Below are 23,608 nucleotides of genomic sequence, written 5' to 3'. Positions count from 1 at the left end.
GTCTTTCCACTGACTGCACTGATAGGCCTAACCTGAAGCCAGTTGCCACATCAGGACAAACCACTTGGATAGGAGAGAAACTTTCTTTCCATAAGTACAAATGTAAGGATCCTGGTCAGGTGCTGAAAAAGATGGCAAAAGAACTCATTATGTCATTTATTTTATGCTTCAAAAATTAGAAGATGATGATTTCAGAACTCAAATGATTCTACTTGAATATACACAAAGAAGAGACTGCTATTCTGTTGAAATGCAAGTAACCTGTGAAGGATTTAAAAGATTTTATTTCAGGATAATTGGATTGTTTAAATACCTCAAAGTTTATATTATGCCACCTCTCTGTGTGCATGTTCCATAGTGTAACTTTACATGTGTTACCATTTCTCACAGTGAAAAAAAATTCAAGAATAGGCACTAATTATTTTGTCAATTGAATTTAAGCTTTAGTAGTCACTGTATAAATATGTGTGATAAATTTGGACTTATAATAGTTGCAGGATCTATAGTTATTATTGTTTTATATAGATTTGCAATTTCTTATGTTCCTTTGTGTAAGGTTTTTTATTTGAAAATATGACAAGGCAGTAAAGGAAATTTCCACTTATCTACAAATTAGATTCCCAGTAACATTACCATATGGAGCATAGCTATGAGTCTAGAAATAAATGGAAATGGCTTCTAATGGAAAAGCGCCTATCAGGGAGCCTGTCGTTTCACTTAATTGAAAAGATGAAGCCATCCGAAGCCGTTTACCTACAATAAAGGAGCAGATTAGCCCTCACTTGATTCTGAGGCAATCATGGGCTGTGACAGCTGGCAACAGGAAATATAAGTAGACAGACACAGTCTTTTCTTTATTTCTGGGTTATTCAGTACAGCAATGTGTGGCTATCCCATTGAGGGACAATGTGCCTACAAGCCGTTGGGTGCTGAGTGTCACTCTCATGGCTGGACTGTAGTCTAACACAGTGTTATAACTGTTTCACAGGCTGATGGCAGTATGGTCAGTCAAAAAGAGGTCAAATAGCCTGGGTAAGAAAGCTGGAGAAGTTATAATTGTTTTATTGGTTTTATTTTTGTTTGTTTTGAGTGTCTACTATTGAACATATTTCATATTAAAGGAGTATTTGTGCTTAAATGAAGTAATATTCACTTTTCAAGGAAATTTCACATATGGACTAATATGCTATTTTAAACCACAAATCAGTTATTAAAGAGCAAATAGGAGATCAGTAGTTTACAGCTTGACAAATTAAATAAAAATGTTTGCTGCAATTTATTTTTAATATTTAAAATAAGAACATGGAAAGTGTTGGCACATATATTTTAGTTGTTCTTCCAAATCCCAGTAGCAAAAGTAATGGAATAGAGCCAAATGTTTTTGACAGTGTGCTTGGCTGTGTTTGGTCCCAGTAGCCATTCTGAAAATATTAAACTGCATTTATTATTTCTGAAATAAATACTGATACATATCAACAGTCAATTACGTACAGAATATGTCATGTCTTGCAGAAATATCACAGGATCATAGAATGTGAAAGCCAGAAGGACACTTAGAACCTATCTTCCATCTTCTTTTTAAACAATCTTTTTGAAAATTCATTTTCATTGGTTTGAAATGCAGAAAGACAGAGACAGACAGATCTTCGATCCATTTACTAGTCCCTCCCAAGTGCCAGCATCAATCAGAAGTGGGCCAGGCCATAACCAGGACCCTGGAACTCAACCTGGGTCTCCCACTTGAGTGGCAGGGACCCAAATACTTGAGCCATCACTTGCTGCCTACCAGGAGAAAACTAAAGATAACTTATGCACAGTCATGTATCACCCATTTTTGTCTTTAGTCTAAAAATTCTATCCTCAGAGACAATAACATTTTTGCAAATGAAATAAAGGGAGAAATTACATTTTAATGAGTATGTGTCAATTAAATGGATGGATGTTCCATTTTCTGCCTATTTGCATGATCTCCTCTCAGGAACTAGATTCTGTGAAAGAATCTTTGTGGGCACCAGGGGAAGGGAAAGAAGGATCGGAATAGGAAGGCTACTTTTGCTTTATGGTAGGCAAACCTGAAAACATGTATGTTCATAAGTAGCAAGGCATGAACTCTAAGAACCTTTGTTATCAGAAGACCTTTCTTAATGAAGAGTTCACAAGCTAGTGAAAGAATCCCGAGTTCAGAATTGGAAATAGGAATTAGAGCACAGCCTGCTTCAGTACTTGTGCAGAGTATGTGCCTTGACCTCATTGAGCCTCAGCCTTTCTTCTGCAAAATGGAAATTATTAGTTGACTTTTTCCCAAATTGTTTTCAAGATTAAATGGAAAAAAATGTGTAAAAGGCTTTGATTTTGTTTTTTAAGGACAAGCAAGGTCTCTCATGAAGGACCTTACAAGTATGTGTCTGTGTGTGTTTAATTTGTTCTCAGTTTATTAGAAAGACAGAGAGACATAGAATGACAGAGAGAGATCTTCCATCTGCCGCTTTATCCCCCAAATGCCTATAAGAGCTCTAACTTTACCTGTGTCTCCCTTGTGGGTGGGAGGGACCCAAGTACTTGAGCTGTCATCCACTGCCTCCCAGGGGCACATTAGCAAGAAGCTACATCAGAAGTTGAGCAACTGGAACTTAAACAAGGCACTTAGATGTTAAATGTGGACATCCCAAGAAGCGACTTAAGAAACTATGCCAAATTCCTGACCTGAAAATATTTTTTAAATATTTATTTATTTATTATTTGAAAGGCAGGGTTACAGAGAGGCAGAGGCAGAGAGAGAGAGAGAGAGAGCGAGGTCTTTCATCCTCTTGTTTACTCCACAAATGGCCACAATGACTGGAGCTGGGCTAATCCAAAGCCAAGAGCCTGGATCTTCTTCCAGGTCTCCCATGCAATTGCAGGGAATCTTCTACTGCTTTCCTAGGCCATTACAGAGAGCTAGATTGGAAGTGGAGCAGCCAGGACTTGAACTGGCACCCATTTGGGATGTCGGCGCTGCAGGTAGCAGCTTTACTTGCTATGCCACAGTGGCAGCCCCCAATTTTTTTTTTTTACAATTAAAAACATTGAAGTGTTAGATAATTATTATGGTTGTTATTATTAGACTGTGGACACTAGAGAAAAATCTTTAGGAATATTCTGGTGTTTTGGAGGCTTGGCTGTTTTTGTGTTCTTTGGGCTAGTGGTTTCCAACTTTGATTGTTGTTAATAGTTTTCATTCCTTTCCTAGACTGTACATTCTCTGGGGTCATTACAGAGCCATGCATCTAGTGCTGGTGGGTCCCTCAGGTACTGCTGAGAGTAGCAGGAGTCTAGTGAAAAGGTGATCAGGTGCCTGTGCACTTGGCTTTTGGAGACAAATAAGGAATCTGGGCACTGAGATATTTAATGTTCACTATGCCATTGCACTATGCCCTGATGTAATAATCATATTTCTCTTTGAAGACATGAGGATCATAAATAATCACAGCTCACTCATGATAAAACTAGTAATGTATGTAATGCTTGGTAATGACAATCATCACTTTTCCTCCTTGTGGTTATTTATTGGGCATGCAGATGTTCTCTAGCAAGCACTTTCTGAGGACACTTTAAGAAGTTAATGGAAAAATTGAATTAAAGAATAATGAGCACTTCCATGAACTTTTTGAAGACATCCTCATACATGGATGATCTCTTTTGGCAATTATTATTTACTGATAAGGAAACTGAGGCCCACTTAAAATTGTGGCATGCATGAACCTCACTATTTTTTCCTAGAAAACGCTTCAAATGCCTTTTTTTAAAAAAATTTTTGTTGATGTCCTGGCATCTGGTGGAACCAGATTGTCATCCTTCAACTAAAAGAAGGTAGGGAGGGATGTCCCTCTTAAATCTGTTTAACACAGAGGGCCAACTGTACATAAAATATCATGCATATTTGTAGCAAAAATATAACAGTTCTATTTATTCAAGCAAAAATCACTTCTAAGACAAGAAATTCATGAGATCAGGGAATCATGTATGCCTCTTTCATGTTTGCATCTGCAGCACGTAGTAGAGCACAGAGCACACTGTAAGTACTGTGTAAATTTTGATCAAGTGATTCAATCTGTAGCTCTCACTTTAGCCAACACCTTCAACTTCCTCCTTTCTCAGCTGCAACTACCTCATAGAGTTAATTTTTGTCCTTTGTTTACTCAATTTTAAGTGAGCGCTAATGAAGAGATAAATATTCAGAGAGCCACCAACAGTAAGGGGAAAAATACAGAATACTTATCAATTAACCCTGGGGGTGGATGTTTGGAAGGCATTTAAATGTATTAAATGCTGTGTGATAGTCAAAGAGTGAGTTGCTATTCTTAAGAATGGAACTCTTCCCATTCACCATTTCCTTGGGATCCATCAGTGTTTCTATCACTTGATGCTTTTCAGACACCTAGTCATCTAAAGACTTTCTGGGATAATTTTTCCAAAGAGGATTGTAAGATACCAGTTTAAAGTTAGTAGCCTTCCGCCCTGATTTTGAGCTCAACATCTTGCTTCATTCAGGCTAGTTAAATGATTGTGTAGTTTCTGGAATTACAAACATGATAATTACTTTATTTAGTTGTGCAGTTTAGATTTTGCATTTTACATATGCATTTTTCAGCTGATTTGAAGGGCCTTATCCAAATGTTTGACTCCTTCCACTAGGTATTACCAGTTGAATGTGAAGGTAAATATATACCATTCTTTGCCTTCCATTGGATTGTTTTAGTATCTGTGCCTGTGGGATTATTGATAGGATATTACTTTTACAGGAGAGTTACAACTGCCCAAATCCTAAATACCAGCTATGACTAACACCACAGGGTAAGATTCCTAATAATTTTCCAAGTTTTCTGTATTAGTGACAGGTTTCATGTGTACACTCAGCTATTAAAGCACTAGAGTTTCTTTCATTTCTTAATCATTAACAACTTTAGCTCTGATTGCCCATGGAGTTGCAAGCTGTTAAAATTATCATTTGCTTCTTACTAATTTTGAAACCAAGAACTGTTTCTTTGCTTGATGCTGTGCAGGTCTTTCCCAGAGCACACACAATTCAAGAGCACCAAGAATCTACCATAAGAAAACCTAATCTAAAATAATGAATTTGTAAAATAAGTGGGAGTTAAGGAAGGGTAATACTCTTAAATACTAAAGAGTTTAGTTTTTTAAAGGATTCAACATGGAAGGGTTTTGTTAGTTTGCTTTTTTTTTTTTTTCAGTGGAACGCTCCCCTAGTTTTTATGATTTAGAGTTTATGATGCTTATTTAATGAAGAATATAGAGAGGTAGAAAACCTCTAAGTTATGTTTCAGTGCAAAAAGGTCAGTTGAAATTCAAGCGGAGTTAAAATAATGTGGAATTTCATGTAAGTAAAATATAAAAAGCATTTTGGAAAAATTACGTTGGTATCTCACCTTTTAGAAACTGTACACCTACATTACCTGACCTATGGTAAATACTCAATAGATAAGTTGTGAATTTATTTACTGATGTTAAGAAAAATTGATGGTATGATAAAATGAAATATGTTAGTTTGAGCATTCATCCATCCATTTCAAGATATTTATTTATAGTACTTTCTAAATTTAGTGTATTGTAAAAGGCTTATTAAAAATTAATTTTCTCTAATTTAGTCTGTATATTTTAAGGAAATAGAATTTGTATCATAGTGAAATACTCCTGTGATTAGAAATTTATTAAAATAATTGGTTAAGTCTCATTTTTCAAAATATTATTGGATAGATCTAGGGTGAGCCTCAGCATTTGAATGTTTTGGAAGCCTACAAAGATAATGATAGGCGGTAGTTAGGTTCCTAAACTATGGATCTGTTACCTAGAGTCATTTATTCCAAAAAGAATCAGCTGACACAGGTATTTGTTTAGGCTATTTTTAAAAGTGAATATTCTTGACTTCCTATTAAACTGCTTTTCTTTTTCTGGGAAGACCCATACCTCTGAAGTACTGGTAGAGATAGGATGCTTTCTTTAGGCAGAGGTTCAGGAGGATGAACATTTATCCTTTCTCAGTGCAGTGTTTTTGGTTTCTGGGGATTCCTTCCAAGCACCAACCCAGTGCCAGGTACTACTACTGTATGGATATGCAATTACATGATTTGTTACTAAAAGCAAGAAAAGAAAAAGTTAGCACTACTTGGAAGCTCTCGTATATACAGATTCAGACCATCAGTTTGGTCCTTAAGCAATATTCCTGATGCCATTCTTTGTGGCACAAATCCATTACTTTTCCCCCAGGCTTTTCTGTCAGGGGCACAAGATAACTTTCCAATTTGTAGGGGCTTTAATGCCAGGACAACCAAGAAGTGATACAGATGATTCATCATTACCCATCTTTTACCTTGCTACCCTTACTTTAATTCTTAGAATGAGAACAGTTTTCCAGTTCTGACTATACAGTATCTCCTTTTTTTTTTTTATCTCTACTTTGTAGGACAGCACTGACTTGTACAATTTCTCCAGAACGTCAGAAATTTTTATAGATTTACTAATTCACCAATACTTTATATAAATATTTTATTACTAATTTTAAATTTACATGACAAAATTGGGAGGTGGTAATATCAGTTCCCATAGACACCTTCCCTCAATTCCCCATTGACATCCCTTGGTAGTGTATTTGTCAAAATTAGTGCACCATACCCAGCTTCCTCCATTTTTTAAATCCAAGTTCCATTTATCCCTCCCTACCTCTAATAATCAACATTCTATATTCAAATTGAGGGGTTTCTTTAATTATTAATTTTAGTTCCCACAGTAAGGGAGAACATGTGGCTTACTTCATTTGACATGATGTCCTCCATTTCCATCCATTTCACTGCGAATGACAGGATTTCGTTCTCTTTTTTTATAGTTGGATAGTACTCCATTATATAGACCATGTTTTCTTTATTCATTCATCTCATGATGGACACCTTGGTTGGTTTCATATTTTGGCTGTTTGTGAACAGTGCTGCTATAAACTTGGTGAAACAGCTATTTCTTTGATTAAGAGAGATCATGTCTTTTGAGTATATACCCCACAGTGGGATTGCTAGATCATATGGTGGTTCCATTTCTAGTGTTTTAAGAAATCTCCATATTGTTTTGTACAGTGGATGCACTAACTTAAATTCCCACCAACAATATCTAAGAGTTTTCCTTTTTCTACATTTTTTTCCTGCCTGCTGCTCTTGGTGAATTTTCCACCTCGAATGTAATATAGTATACCTCTAAATAGTGCTTCCCACTCAAAATCATTATTAGTAAGCACAATAATACATTCATGTCTGCATCTTGATTTTGATTTCTTACAGAAAATATAATATTTTCTTCCTTTAGGAATGTCTATGTTTGATGCTAACAGCTTTCTCCACTTGCTAAGGAATTAGATAATTTTGCTTATGGAGTTTAGGCTTGCACTTTGTGCAGGGAGACTGTAGTAGCTTCTGCCCTCTGAAAGTTTAAATTCTAAGAATATGTATCATTTTCTTTTTGGATTAAATTCCACCTGCCCTTCATATTCCTTCCTAGTAAGCACCCACAGCATTCTAGAGGCTGTGTACAACAAAGGAAACACAGTAAAATGTAGCTGGGCAAAGCCTCATCATTACTTCATAATCCCATATGCAAACTTAATATGATTGAAATCTATGGGAAGTATTTTCATTTTTCTCTTCTCCAGGGTAAGTAATCCCAGTTCCTTTAACTGCTTTGGTTTGAAGTCCATGCATCCAAACTTCATTGACGTAAATGAAGGAACGTGGTTAAACAATTTTATGCTATGTAATTAGTGATATAAAATTTCATAGTTGAAAACAAGGGAAGCTAAAATCAGATGAAACCTGGAATATATTGAGGAGGACAAGAAACTTCCTAAGTGAAGTAAGGATAAAATTGTTCAAGTCTGCTGGAACAGAGTACTGTCTTACACAAGAAGACAAAGCACTTGCCTCCCCACGTTTTTGTTTCGTTCTGTAAGGTAGAACAAAATCAAATACATTTAACTTTTCCTAAATGGCACTTTTAGTACATCCCAATACTTGCTCTTCTGTTGCCTCTTGGTATGGCCTCAACTGAAAAGTTTTTTTTTTTTTTTCATTAAATATAAAGAGCAGGCTTAACTTCTTGTTTATTATTACAAAACAGCAACCAGTATTTTGGTGATAAATGCCGTTACTAAAACTAAAAGCGTGATGAAGAGTGTTGTACACTTTTTTTGCTTCATCATCCTCTGGCTTTATCTTTGTTTTTCTGTAGTTGTAACATGGAATTATTATTACATGGAAATATTTCTAAATGTCACTATAAAGAACTTGCTAATAATTTTCTTTTCAGTTTCAGTTATCTGTTATAATTGATAAGGCTCAAGATTGAATCATTTTCTAAGGCAACCTGAGCATTGACCTGTGGGTTATTTTACCAGGCCTATTCATTGCATGTCTGTTGTCAGAATGCAGGCATCTTTGTGAATGTCCTGTTCACATACTAGGGACATTATAATTAACAATAGCTTCATGTTAATAATACAGTTGGATTACAGTGTTAGTGTAGGAATCAATAAGTGGTTAGGAGTTTAGGATCTTTTATATATAGATCTAATGAGAAATAAGAAAAGAGGGAAGAAAATAGAAGGACAAACACCATAATGTCAATGATAGAATTGCTACGTAATAAGCTTATTGTAGATTTTAATCCTTTTCATGCTGCTCTGTTATTTCCCAATTTCAAAAACGATGATAAATAAGTGCAATCTGAACAAAATAAGATATTGTAGTTGCTGGTTACTTATTTTGCATTTGCTTGTCCTAGGAGAGTTGCCCAGACTTTTTTTTCATACATTATTTCTCTCCCAAGAATTCCCTACTTCTTGCCCATGTGCTGAAACACATTTTCTCTATTTAGAGGTATGAGAAATACATAAGTTAGTATAACTAGGATAACTAGCTATTTTGATACCTTTTTTTTTCACTTTGGTAAACTAAATTAGTGGGTGGATTCTTGCATGCCCAAGTATTTCACTGCAAGGTGGTTTCTAGAGCTGGTGTATTTCCAGATGGGATAATAATCGAGAGAGGCAGTTACACTGAGGTGCGTGGGAAGTGTTTGAGACGTGAAAAACTAGATTATAGGATTTATAGGCTGATGGTATTGTAGAGATATAAATTAATTGAATACCATTGGTCAATATTTCTGATGCTGAGCTCTTAGATCTTGATTCAGATGAGAGTTCCAATGTGTTTCAGTTGTTTCTATCCTGATCCATTGGCCATTAAAACTTACTTACAAAATGTACATTAGAAGTGTAATTATGGGCATCTTTGCTGCTGTTGTCCCTAGAAATATACTGTAATTCTCTCATTCTTAGGTAAATTTATGAATTTTCAAAAATGGGTCCCTTTTCTGTGTCTCCTTTTTTTTTCTCTTTTCCTGATTGAAAAAAATTCTGCATCCTAACTTTATGAGAGTATCAAGAAAAAAATAAAATTTTCAAACTCTCATGAGACATTAAAAGACAGAAGAAAAAATTTGAATGCCTGGGGACTTTTGGGTAGTGCAAAATAGCAAGGAATAATTTGGTTTATTTGTTTTTTCCCCATCTAATGTTTTTAGGTACAAGCCTATGCAGAAAGTGGATGGGGTTGCAGATGGTTTCACAGGAAGTGGTCAACAGACAGGCACATCTGTTGAGCAAACTGTAATTGCCCAAAGTCAACATCATCAGCAGTTTTTAGGTATGTTAAGGTGTAATGCATTTTAGTTGCCATAGGATTTTTAAGAAAATAATCATAGTCATTTCTCCAAGTGCAATGTTATTATAGATGTTAATTACATAGAAAGGTTTTATTTTTTGGGGGGTGCTAAAACTATTCACATCATGTGATAGTTCTAATATGGAGCATATTTTTAAAAATCTCAAGTTACTTAGGCCTTTCTAATGCATATGAATTAAAGGCTCAGCTATGAAATTGTTTTCCAAGACTTATATTAATTGGCTTTTGTAAGCTAAATTGTGTTGTGTTTACTTGCATTACTAACTTCAAGTGCCAAAAAGAATTCTCATTTCCTGTGTATGAAGCACTTACACAAAGTCTTGGACTGGAAAAAATTATATTATAAAGAAGTAATTAATTATTTTACCTAGTTCACAGAATTTCCCGTTTTTGTGATTTTGTAGATGGTATACACATTTCTTATGGACACAGGAAGTATAACTTGGACATTGTGCATATTCCTGCCACAACCAAAGGGGCAAAAATGGCAGTTTAATTTAACTGGAAATTCTCTGAGCAATGAGCATGCATAATTTCTGTAACTAGATCAACATGAGAGAGAGAGAGAGAGAGAGGGAGTATTTTCTGTCAAAGAAAACTCAAGTTGAATTAGCTACTGAAGTTTAAAACATTATGGCATCATTTTCCAAACTAAAGACCTCATGTGTATCCATGTGGAAACATAAGCTTTCAACAAAAATTTTAATTTCAATTTTGTTTTTATTTCCTTTATAATCTTAAAAAACATTCTGGATTATCTGGAGAACTAGAACTAAATACTGTTGTGCACTTTTAGTTTCTACATTTATGTTTGAATTTATGATAAGGCAGGCACCAAAGTGTAGTCTACTGATTATCCAGAGCTCATAAGAATAGAGCCTTAACTTGGTAAATTATGCTTTCATCCCTATGCTCTGTGTGGAGGAAAGTTTCATGGTCATTTGAATGTAGAAGAGTTAAGGGAGTAGCAGCTACCAGGAAGTGATGTGTAGGCCTGTCAGACCCAGCAGATTGTGTGCCGGCAGTCAATGTCATGTTCATGGTGTAAGAGAGAATTTAGTCACTGGACAACAGAGTCATCCCCATCACAGCAAATTAGTTGTTGTTAAATTTAATGTTGTTTTTGTAGTTTCCTTTGTATATATTCTGTAGCCCTTTAGGTTTATAGTTACATAAGAAGTATGAACATATTCAAGCTATATTTATTTTTATGTAGCTAAGTGATATAATAATAATAAAAGTAACTAAAATGGTATCAGCAAACTCAAGACATAAATAGGGGCTTGTGGTACCCTATTTCCAGTCGAACTGTAGTGAAAAGTTTGTTTATATACATTTCTTGAATGTATTCCCTCTATTGTTTTGTACTATTGAGGTTGCTAACTTTTGCTTGTAAAGTATTAATATGAAAAGCTTTTGCTCTTTGGACCTTTTATCTCTAATTTTTTTTTCTACGTAGTCTTCTTAAATTTTCTCTCATTAATCTGTAATTGGCAGTATCTGAAGTAGCTTTTTTTCTGTTGTGTTGTCATGGTAACAGATGCATCTCGAGCCCTTCCAGAGTTTGGAGAAGTTGAAATCTCTTCCCTGCCAGATGGTACTACCTTTGAGGATATCAAGTCACTGCAGAGTCTTTATCGAGAGCACTGTGAGGTAAGTCTTTTCAAACATAGTATGAACACATGCTAACTTTTGCCAGACAACTTGTTAAAACAAAATAATCAAGCTTATTCCTACAGGACAGAGGAAGTTAGCACTAATTCTTTTGAGCATTTCTATGAGCTAATGAATTCATTTTTCTTCTTTTCTTGTCTCAAAGTGAGAAATACAGCACAGTGAGAATAAATTTTAATCTCCATTTATTAAGCCTATCCTAATATTAATCCTTTGATGTAGCAATTCTTCTAGCTATTTATTGTACAGAAGTACTTACATGTGAGAGATGAAAAAAGTATACAAGGGAATTGGTTGCATTATTTGTTGTAATGCAAAAGATTGATTGTAATGTCAGTGTCTAATAAAGAAATGGATAAATAAAATATGGTACAGTTTATAAATTGGAAAACTATACAGCCATTAAAAAGAATAGCCAACTCTCAATCTATTGAAATAGAACAAGCTCCAGGATTTAATATAAAAGAACCAGCAAGATGCAAAATGCTGTGTGTAGCACATGGTCAGTCATTTGAGTGAAAGAAAGCATGTATGTACCTGTCTCCAAAAGGAAGAACACAGAAGTGTTAAAAACAGATGCTTTTTTTTTTAAGATTTATTTATTTTTTTTATTTGAAAGGAAGAGTTAGAGAAAAAGAGAGGGAGGAAGAGACAGAAAGAGAGAGATCTTCCATCAGGTGGTTCACTCCCCAAATGGCCACAATGGCTAGGGCTGGGCCAGGTCAATGCCAGGAGCCCGGAGCCTCTTCCGGGCCTCCCATGTAGATGCAGGGGCCCAAGCACTTGGACCATCTTCCACTGCTTTCTTAGGCACATTAGCAGGGAGCTGCATTGGAAGTGGAGGGGCTGGGACTGGAACTGGCGCCTATGTGGGATGCTGACACTGCAGGCAGCAGCTTAACCTGCTGCACCACAGCGCCGTTCCAAGTCTTAATTTTTCATCAAGCACCTTTTACCCTTTTGAATTCTACATCAGAAATTTGTATTTCTGTCACAGATAATTTCTAGAAATGTTTAATAAAGCACATTAGGTATTCCTTGGAAGATCATGTGAGGCTCTAGTGTAATTTCATTTTTGTTGTTAATTCAGGTTTCTTTTGGTGTTTTCTCTCCTGACTCTAACTCACCTTCTTGGTATGCTACTTTGAAATTGTCTGCATCCTCTAGGAGGTAGGCTCTCTCCAAGCCAGCATGTTAATATACCTGCAGCTCACCTGGTGGAGAGGGGATAATGGATTACAATAAGAGTTTCTTAAGTGCCTCTCCTTTTGAAAGAAGATTCTATTTAGAATTTAAGTGGCTTTATTCCAGGGGTATTTGTGATCTACTTAGGAGTAAAAGCTAATCCGTTGGATTTCCTGGGCAGTCCTCCCGACTGCTGACAATGCACTCTGCACTAAGAAGTCTCAGCTCATAGCATTCACAGATTTTTTCCCCCACTTCAGAACTAAGAATTGCTTTAGTGAACCTGAGTGCCTGTCAAGAGTGCTAGATTATTAACAACCAAGGGCAAGTTCTTTCCTTATTAACATAGCATGTGTCAAAAGTGTTTTTCTTCAGGTCCTGCCAGTTCCTAACATTTCCTGGAGGAATGAAAGCCACTCAGTGTTCTTTTCCCTTTGACTACTGTGCTTTTCCCAATATTAGAGAATTTCTGGTTTATACTTACAGGTACAGCTAAAAAAAATTCAATATATATTGTCATGATCATACTAAATAAAGATTTGTATACAGATTCTCTATAAACAGCTTTTCATTTCTGTGTGTTCAGCTGAACATTGCTTTAAGCAAACCAGCCTATGCAAATATAATTTTGATTTTTTAAGTTTCTCATATGTATGTGACGTATAATATAGAGCATGATTATTTATACTGTCAAGTATATGTATACAGCAGGATTATTTTAAGTAACAAATGCCACTGATAAGATGGAAATATTCTTTGGATTACAAAATTTTCACTAATGTACTGATTTTCAGTTATCAACATGTTCTGTATGGGGAGCTAGGGAAATGTAATTTGTGTTGGAAATGACAGTACATATTAAGGACCTGCTTTTGTTTTAGAGCCATTAGTGTCCATGATGTCTTTGTATGCGGTAGCATATACATGAAAGAATTCTAATAATTTTTTCTATCACACTTCCAAACTATTGAAATATACAGCCTGAATGACATATCCAGTCCTATAAAAAGTCATTTGCCCAAAGCTGGTTGAATATGGATTATTTTCATTTGTTTTTGCTTATATATTTAATCTGAAAATAATGGAAAGTATGTTTTATTCATTTGTAAAATTGACTCAAATGTGGCTTATGTGAAATGTCCTCCCCCCCCCCCCCAGATTTATTTATTGATTTGAAAGGCAGAGTTACAGAGAGGCAGAGGCAAAGAGAGATCTTCCATCCGTGGGTTCACTCCCCGAATAGCTGCAATGGCTGGAACTGGGCCAATCTGAAGCCAGGAGCCAGGAGCTTCCTCCAGGTCTCCCACATGGGTGCAGGGTCCCAAGGACTTGAGCCATCTTTTACTGCTTTCCCAGGCCATTGCAGAGAGCTGGATGGGAAGTGGAGCAGCGGGACTTGAACTGGCGCCCATGTAGGATGCCAGGCACTGCAGGTGGCAGCTTTACCTGCTATGCCAAAGCACCAGCTCCAAAAAGTCCTTTTTAAAGCAGTTATTTGAGATAATTTAATTTGAAGAGATGCCAGATTTAAGATACATTGAAATTCCTTACATGCCTTATTATCTGTTTTTAGAGAAAGATTAATAGACTTACTTTGCCTATTATTTGGAATTCTTAAAATAAGTTTGTCAAAGCTATTTTATAACTAGTGCTAGTTTTGTAATATAAGGAACAAATGTAATTTTTCATGCAAGTTACTACTGCTTTTTTTTTTTAAAGGTGAGCATAATTTTCATCTGGCAGACTCAAAGGTTGAGATGTGCAGGTATTATGGAAGGTGTTAGTAGCTGCTTACCACTTTTGGAGGTGATTTCTTAGGATGGGCCTATACCACAATTAAGAAAACGCTATAATAATTTGCCTCTTGAGAAGGTTCTGGATTTGCCTGGGATGAGGGATAACTGTCTGTATATGCCATACTTCTATGGCTTGCAGTTGGTATTTTTATTATGGTGATTAATCTGACCCCTTCCCTCCATTATCCTTGTCCAATGACTTGTAACATTTTACACAGACTGTTGTTTAATATTAGTAATGTTTAGAGTGTTTTTAACATTAGTTATTCACTACAAGAGTGACATTATGAAGTTATCATTTTTATCATTTTTTTTTGCCTGAAGTACTCAGATGCACTCTCCAGATAGCCCATATTTTCTGTCTTATGTGGATTCAGTAGCTCTTGTTGAGGCTGGTTTACCTATCCTGTCCTCAATGCTAATGACAGCAAACACATTATACTCTTTACTTCTCTCTCTCTTTTTTTTTTTTTTTTTAATTTGAAACAGCTAGATAGATCTCTTATCCATTGGTTTTATACAGATGCCCACAATATCTAGGGCTGTGCCACACGAAAACCAGGAGCCTCAGTTCAGGTCTCTGACATAGGTGGCAGGGGCCCAAGTACTTAAGCCATCACCAACTGCCTCCCAGGGTGCACATTAGCAGAAAGCTGGAATGAGGAATGGAGCAGGCACTCAAAATGTTAGATGTGGATGCCCCAGCTGGTATCGTAATCATCATGCCAAACATGCACCCCCTTTTAAAAACTATTTTATTTACTTCAAAGGCAGAGAAACAATGCTTCTATCTCCTAGTACTCAAAATAATCACTGAGTCGTATGTTCTTTGCACAAGAAAGTTAGCCTTTGATTTTATGCCTACTTTCATCTGAAAGCCAGTTTACAAATTAATTGTGATGGCTGGATGAAGTTAAATATGCTCATCAAAACTTAATAAGGAAAGTGACAGATTTTAGTATCATAAAAAAAAGTGCCCTTGATATGCCTGGAATATGGTTCTAGAAGATAAAACTAAGGAGTAAGAGTTGATGAGGCCCCCAAAGTTAGATAAAGGGATAGTCTTAAAGCTGCTCTCTAAAGGGAGTGTGCACAGGTAAGATCAATTCTGTGATTTCAAATGGAATCCCCTGTGTAACCAATGCTTGATGCCTGGCTTGCCTTTTTTTCTGCCCAGAGGTGTGTCTGTCCTCTGAAGCCTGCTAACTTCATAGTTTCTATCCTAGCCTCTGCTTACCTGGGAACACCCTGCAACCAACCTGTGGTTAGAAGCCTTAGAGTTAATTCAACTGCAGCTCCATCTGCCACACATAAGCACCTCCACACCCTTCACTTCTACACTCCATGGTGGCTCACAGTCAGTTAACCCAGAGAGGACTGGTAGGCACCGAATCTGTGCTCTGTGCCCTTTTGGGTCTAAGAATAGGTAGAGTGGCAGCAGCCACGCAGACAAAACAAAGCAGTGGTTAAGGAAGAAAGAGAGAGAAAAGCAAGCATTGGAAGTGGTGGAGAAAAGCAAAGTGAGAATGGGCTATGAGACCATAGTGGATGGAATACAAGTTATCCTGCTTAATCTTTCACTGGGGAGTGATTTTTTTCCCCTTTTTTTTCCTTAGTGAGCCTCTATTTCCTCCTGTTGCAAATTTTAGTTGCATTTCACTGTATTGTTAACTTATGAGCCCACAGGAGGCCTTTGCCAGGTAAAGTCTCGTCATAGCAGGCTCCCTTCACTTATCTCCATAAGTCATTGTAAGGCAGTATGAATATTATTTTGTCTTGTAGGCAATATTGGACGTTGTTGTGAATCTCCAGTTTAGCCTGATAGAAAAATTGTGGCAAACATTCTGGCGCTATTCTCCCACGACTCCAGCTGACGGCACTACCATTACTGAACCAAGGTCAGAATCAATATGCTTTTCCAATTCATTTTCATGGCTGAGTAGATGCCACAGCTAATACATTAGAGATATGTATACCAGTTGTGAACCTTACTTGATAACATTAGTGATTTGATTGATGCTTTGGCCGTTCTAGAAATAAACCACAAATTGCTCTCTTGAGGTTTCAGCGTGCGTATATTGTTCCCATTTTTATTGACGTGGGGGACTGCGGTAGAGTTATTTCATCCTCATAGAATTACTATCATACCTGCGTTTCATACCTTCAGAAGATCTTAATGTGCATAGGCAGCTATGGGGGAGTGTTTTATGTATGTAGATATATATATATATATTTATATCCAGCTGCTAAGGCGCCAGTGCAATAGTGGTGTAGTTATAACCTCAGTAATATTTGATAAACTATTTTTAAAGTCCATTTTCTTTTTTATCCTCATTTGCCATCTATTCATTTGCTACATTTATTCACACCAGCAATCTGAGTGAAATAGAAAGTCGACTTCCGAAAGCAAAGCTGATAACTCTGTGCAAACATGAGTCTATCCTGAAATGGATGTGTAACTGTGACCATGGGATGTACCAGGCTTTGGTGGAGATTCTCATCCCCGACGTCCTTAGACCTATTCCTAGTAAGTTAAATGCAGACAAGTATGGATGCTTTTGTTCTCATACATTCCACTTAGGAAGTTTTGGGAGATGACGTTGCAACCTAGAATGATTCTAATTTCATTTAGATTTGCCAAACAGGAAAACATGCAACATAGAATAGTGCATGAAAGCAGCCTAGAGCAAAACTGTAAAAGGGGAAAAAATATCTGTTTTCCAGTCTTCTATTTTCCTTTTGATAAAAAGGTCAAGCTGTAGATTTGACAGCCTGAATAAACCAATTGCAGGAATACTCCCAGGCCAGTCAGCCATGAAAAAATTATTCTACCACGGACACAGTCCCCTGTGAAAAGCCAAAAATTTTTGAAATCTCTAATTACCACATTTGCCCCTTACATGGTCACTTTTGATTTGAGATGAATTTATCTTGGTTTCCAGGAAAGTTGAGTACCTTCATAAAAGCATTTACTTTGTCCCTTATATAACTTTAAGGACTAGAAGTGCAGTTTCCTTTAACAATAATGGTTAAATGGCATTTCAAGAGAAAAATATAGGTAACTACACAAGCACTGTACACCATGAAGCAAGTGGGAATTACCTAGATAGGTTAGATTTTAACTGATGATGCTTTTTTAACTACCTTGTAGCAAGCAAAGCTATTTTCTGCAGTTATTTCTGGAACTTACAGATACCGTTGGAAACAGTTGAAACTATTCTACACAAATATTCTCATAAGCACACACTAGCCACTTTTAAAGAAAAAAATCACTCTATGCTGATATTAATGGAGTGATAGCGATCTTTTGGCCTGTGAAATTGGCAATCGTGTATTTCAGTACACTGTTCACAAGATGATTTGTGTCCAATTTTCTAAAAATATATAAACAAGGATTTACAAGGGGAATATGTTAACGTTTGTAAGCTTATAGTTTCTTGTTTCTCTAAATTCGATAGAGAACAGTGAAAGATGGATCCTTTCTTTTATTCTCCATGACCATGAATTAGATGCTTTAGATACTATATCAGTGCACACACATTTACATTTATGTAGGAATGAGTAAAAAGCAGTCCAGCTGACCGTGCCTTACAATATAAATTACTAATGTGTTGCACTCTGTGTGTACCAAGTTTCCTGACTAAGGATTGATTAAAAGTGACGTTGCCATCGAAAATTTCACTATATAAATTCTGTGCTGATTTATGTTCCTTAGTCTGATTTTCCTTGTTTTGCTCTTGCTCCTGGTATTCTGAGTGATGATGATTTCCAGAGATGTTAGAAGAAGTTGCATATGGTAGCTCATTAGCCTATGACACCTTACCGCCAGCGTGCAATTTCTCTCGTGAGACATAAGAAAGGATGTCAGGGAGTGCTTTCTTTTTTGAGGCAAGTCAGCATCAGTATTCATTAACCAGTTCTGATTTTGCTTCTCTAATAGCATCACCAGAAGTTAACCTGGGAACATAGCAGTTCCCTAATTTAAATCATGTATCAATTTTAGTTCACTTTAAACTGCATAATTTTCACTACAGAGTACACTTGACCTTTGTCTTTAGTACATTTTGATTTGAAAACCAGTTTATTCTGTCAAATGATTTGTCTTTACATTCAGCAGACAACTGAACAGTTTTATTTCTGTGAAATTACCAGATGCATCAATGTACCACCCAACCAAGGACATCTGGAAATTTAATTCCCATTCCACAGTGAGACTTAACAAAACAAAACTAAAAATATGATTTAGATAGCTGTCTTCTGATTGTATGCATTTTTAATATTAATCTTGAGCAGGTTAAGACAAGTCAGCTTTAGAATAGATTTTAAATTCCAGGATTTCCATGGATGAGCCCTTAAAAGTTGTCAGAGTCGATCTACACAATTTTGATCTCACATGAATCCCTGTAGAGAAAGAAAACTTAATTGTATTTTTAAAAATCGTGTTTTCCTGGCTACTAGTACTTCACTCTACCATTTTCTATCCAGATGGAATTTCTTTTTTTAGCCAAAAAAAGTCTGTACATCACACTAATTTAAAGTCAGCTTAAAGCTACTGTATTCTAAAATACATTTATCTGAGGATGAAAAAAATTAAGTGTAAAGTATTGTATAAGAACTCAACTGGTAACAAATGTACAATTACAAGTATAATTAAAGATGACCTAGATTATCATTTAGTAGAAAAAAGTAAAAACTTACAATTATTTAGTGTGCAAAATACCTTTTTGTTTTATAATTTCCCTTGCATCAAACTTGTCAGGACAAAGTTCATATTAATTTTTTTAATAAAAGGAACATACATAAACAGGTTCTTGGGTTTTTTTTTCAGATTAAGTAATTGTTATTTATTAGCTACAGGAAAAATGGAATATGCAGATTACCTAAGTTTAACCTGGAACAAAATTTTACCTAGTTTCAAAAAGGTTATTAATTTTTTTTCACTCTTTCATTTCCATTCATGCCTGCCCTTCATGGTTCTAGTACATAATATAACAGAAAGATATTTTTCTTTCTTTTTTTCTTTATTGACTAACATAGGAAACTGTGGAGATTTCAAGATTAGTTCTCAAGAAATTTCTGATTCAGTGTTTCCAATAAATGATTCTCATGGTTAATAGTCTGTGTTTCTTGAATGCTTTTCCTATTCAAAATTTAGGTCATTTCAATCTTTTCTATCATTTTACCAGTGAGATATAGCTTTTTTTTTAAAATGTTTTTGTTAATGGAATAGTAAATTTTCTATCTTTTGCAAATAACTTGATGGGCTAAATTATTTCTAACACCTGCTTTCATAAAGTAATAGAGAAGCAGGTCAGATACATTTGAGCATCAAAATAAATACCAAAAAATTTAATACTATCATTAACATTATTATTCTTTGGAGCCTTGGTCAAAAATACAGTTTCTCTGTTTCTTATTGTAGACTACAGGTTTTGGTACCACAGTAAAGGTAACCTACAGAGGTTAGTTTTGTGTTTTGGTTACTTCAACACTGATTAAATATCTAAAACTACTCGTTACACTGTGGAGCCTTGGGCACAGAGGAAATAAAATCCTGTGGCCTGAATTGCTTTTAACAACCTCAGTAAGAAAAACCCTTTTTGTAAAGTAGTAATAGTTATCCCTGATAACTAAAAATGCTTCTAGTCATTTTATGACCACCATAAAATCTTCTGTTATGGGACCTTTCACTAGTTCAAGTTTTAACTGATGTGCAGAGTTTGGCATGAAATATTTTAGGAATATATTATAAAAGATTGGCCTCTGTGACGAAAATTTCCTTGCATCGATCTTTTTGTCTCTACCTGCCAAGTGAAATGGAAAATAGTTATCCAGAATTTTCAAGTCAGAGAATTTTAATATTTACCTCACTTTTCAACTAGATAGTGATAACTACTCCAGTTCATAGGTTCTGTTTAAAATAGATGCAGACAGAGAAAGCTTTGTATTTGTTTTATTTTTAACCAAAGATGTAAAAATGGGTTAAAAGTTTGAAAAATAATCAAGATGAAGAATTTATAAAGAAAAAGACTTAACCTTTGAGCAAAAAAATCTGTTAATGAAAAGAGTGCTTTTTCCATGCTAGGAAATATTCACAACTGGTATATGTTGCTTTAAGCAAAAATGTTTGAATGTTTTCACTTCCTAACAAAGTGTCATAAGTATCTGGGAACAAAATGCCTTTCAAGTAATTTTTAAAAAGCTCAGAGTATAACTCTTGAATGCTTTAAAAAGTTAGGAATAATGTTACAGCTTTGTTGATGAGGACACTATAATATTGAATGCTGTGTATGCATGTTTTCCCTTATTCTAGCATAGATTAATATTCTTTGTTATCCATTTTCTTCTGCTTTTATTCTTTCACATTCAGGTGCCTTGACCCAAGCCATTCGAAATTTTGCAAAAAGCCTTGAAGGTTGGCTTTCCAATGCCATGAACAATATTCCACAGAGAATGATACAAACCAAGGTACATTTTTATATCTTTGGTTTTTCTTTTGTGTTTAGGAAAGCAGTTCTTCAAATGGAGAATTATCTCAGACTCGCTCAGTGCGATGATGAGGATTGTGGAGTATTTAGCTAGAAATGGGAGTTCTAGTTGCCATGCTGTCCCCTGCTGGCCAGGTTGCTTTGTGGCAAGACTGGACAGATTCTCAATTTTGATACCCAAAATCACATTCATGGCTTTTTGTCAGTGACATATCCACTATGCAGCTCCAACAATATACTTGGTATTTCAGCTTAGGGGCAAAGCTAATAGTTTGAAATTCTTGTAGTTGGCAAGTCTCTTTGGAAACAGGTAGCTCCTGCATTGCCTTAAAGTCTGCTTCAGAGTATTCTCTCAGTAGCGCTTACAGAGGAAGGCAGTGTTTCATTGATTTGCCTGCCATGATTGTTGCTCTAGGCCATGCTGTCAATATATTAAGACTGTTTAAATTTGACTTTTAGTTAAAATTAAGTCAGATGAAAATTGAAGCTGCTCACACTAGCTGCGCTTGAAGTACTCAGCTTTTTTGTTGTCTGGTGATTGCTCTGTTGGGCAGCACAGATGCAGAGCGTTTTCATGGCTGCAGGAAGTTCTGTTTGGCGGGGCTGTTGTAGGGTATTACATGAAGGTGGATACACATACGAGAAAAAGTGCTGCTTGCCAGAGAGGAATCCTTTCTAATTTGCAAAATCAGTCATAATTGTAACAATACATCCAACAGCTAAAAACACTTCCCCTCCCAATGTCATGAAAGTGAATAAGGTAGCAGTACAAAAACCACATAGACCATCTCACTGACCACCACAGTTGATTTGGATGATTTGCTATGGCAGAAGGTGTTCTCTTCTCTTCTGCTCCTCCTGATACCCGTTTTCAGCTCAGCATGCAATCAATTAAGACAGTTTAACCTGACAGAAGAAATAGTATTCCAGTGTGGCCTCTGTAGTTGTAGGGTTCAAAATGCCTGGGTTTCTATCCCACACTTTAATGGAGTGGAGTTTCCATGCAAGCTTGAGCAGCTACTTAACCTCTTGAAAACAGAGTATGTGTGAAGTAGGGTGGTTTTGAGAACTGAACAAGGTAATATATGTGAGGCACTTAACCCAGTGCCTTGCAAATAGCATGTACTTGATTAATATAAACCACAAAAATGGAAAAGCGCTCAAGACTCTTCCAAGGATATGTGAGCTTCCCCTACGAGTCCCATGTAGTCCCAAGACATCTCACTGCTATTGCAGAACAACCCCTCATACTAGTTGGAGGTCTTGATATAGGACCTCCAAACAAACATGCAGAAAACTATCACTGACATCAGGGTGGTGGAATAAAGTAGGTATTTATTGCAAAGCACAGAGCAAGCAGCCTGGCAGCTAGTGCTTAATTCCTGGGCTCTCCAAGAAGTTGGGGTGAAGGTTCTAATAGATTGTATTTGGATCTGAGAGGTGTGTGTTCACTTCTTCCCTAAGTTCCAGGTTGGTCAGTGGTGCTAGAGAGCTTCCTCTGATTGATTGGTGATGCTTGGTCTCCAGGGCATTTATGATGGGCTGCTGGGCCTCAGTTGGTCTGGTGTTTCCATGTAAGTGTTAATTACCTTCTGCCTCACACCTGGAATTTTTCTGCCTGGACCTGGAATTCTACTAAACCGCTCCAGACAATACTAGCCAACAGGGTTTTATCTCTTGGAAAAATATGTCTTGTTGAGTCCAGTGATTAGAACCTTGTTGGCATAGGTATACAACTTTCAAAGTTAAGTGAATTCCTTCTGATAAAGGACAGGCAAGGACACCTTGGGCTTAGGGAGACTGATGAGATTCTGGGTCCTGCCTTTACATTACAGGGGTGTGGTCTCACTGTCAGGGTGGAGCACCCTGTGCCCTGTGGCTATCCACTACTGCTCGGCCAAAACATTGTCCAATTACTTGTTTCAGGAATACCTGTGATGACTTAATGCAAAACGTACATTCCTGTAAATGTGGTAAAATGGTTAACATTTTTAAAATGTTGGAATCATTGGATCTACTGTGCATGTAACAGATTTCCATGAAATTAGGTATTTATCTAGACTTTGTCTTTCTTTCTTGCATTATCCTTGATATCTTCCACCATAAACTATTTCCTGGAGGGTCCCAGCAGGAAAGAAATGGTACATCCAAAGCAGAGGTAGATTGGGGTGGGAGGAAAAGATAACTAAAGAGATTTTAAGAAGAGTTGATTTCCAGAGGTGCCCATGCTAAAGCACCCCAATTGAAATTAGACTTAACCAGCCCTAAGTCTGAAAGGTTAAGAGATGAAAACCTTATCTTTAGAAAATCCCTTCCTTTTTTTCTCAAGGGCCGTGGTAGCCATAAGATAGGAAAGCAGACTCTGTCCAAAAAGAGAGAGCAGAGGTTGCAAGAAACAAATAATCTCTTTCCTCCCCTACCGTCTCTTACCATTACCTGTTGTTGGTCATACCCGGCTGGAAGCCAGAGGGCAAGAAAAGATATTACTGAATTTGGTTTAGCCTTTACGGACACAGCACAGGGTGGAGAAGATTGAAAAATAGCTTTTGAAGGGCAGATGGAGGTTTCCTGAATAGCCCCTTTCATGAAATTCAAATTAATTATAAAGAGTTGCTTGTCTCTGATACATTTATTAACAGTATAGTTGCTGATAAAGGTTATGAGCTCTTATTTCCTCTCAGAATTA

At 36.3% G+C, this 23,608-nt stretch overlaps 1 protein-coding gene across 7 annotated transcripts in view; it reads left to right on the top strand.

Moving 5' to 3' along the window:
- Positions 1-23,608, top strand: part of RFX3 (regulatory factor X3) — a 337,813-nt gene that overhangs the window by 269,955 nt on the left and 44,250 nt on the right. For all 7 annotated transcript variants that reach the window (XM_070051492.2, XM_051846155.3, XM_051846162.3 and 4 more), the window contains 5 exons: positions 9,619-9,740; positions 11,320-11,432; positions 16,217-16,332; positions 16,807-16,961; positions 20,805-20,902. In XM_070051492.2, coding sequence (XP_069907593.1) covers positions 9,619-9,740; positions 11,320-11,432; positions 16,217-16,332; positions 16,807-16,961; positions 20,805-20,902 — 604 coding nt within the window. The remainder of the gene's footprint in view (positions 1-9,618; positions 9,741-11,319; positions 11,433-16,216; positions 16,333-16,806; positions 16,962-20,804; positions 20,903-23,608) is intronic.

The sequence above is a fragment of the Oryctolagus cuniculus genome, chromosome 1, assembly GCF_051225735.1.
Source record: "Oryctolagus cuniculus isolate XC-2025 breed Fujian yellow rabbit chromosome 1, ASM5122573v1, whole genome shotgun sequence".
Taxonomy (NCBI): Eukaryota; Metazoa; Chordata; class Mammalia; order Lagomorpha; family Leporidae; genus Oryctolagus; species Oryctolagus cuniculus.
This window is presented reverse-complemented; position numbering and strand designations above follow the sequence as displayed.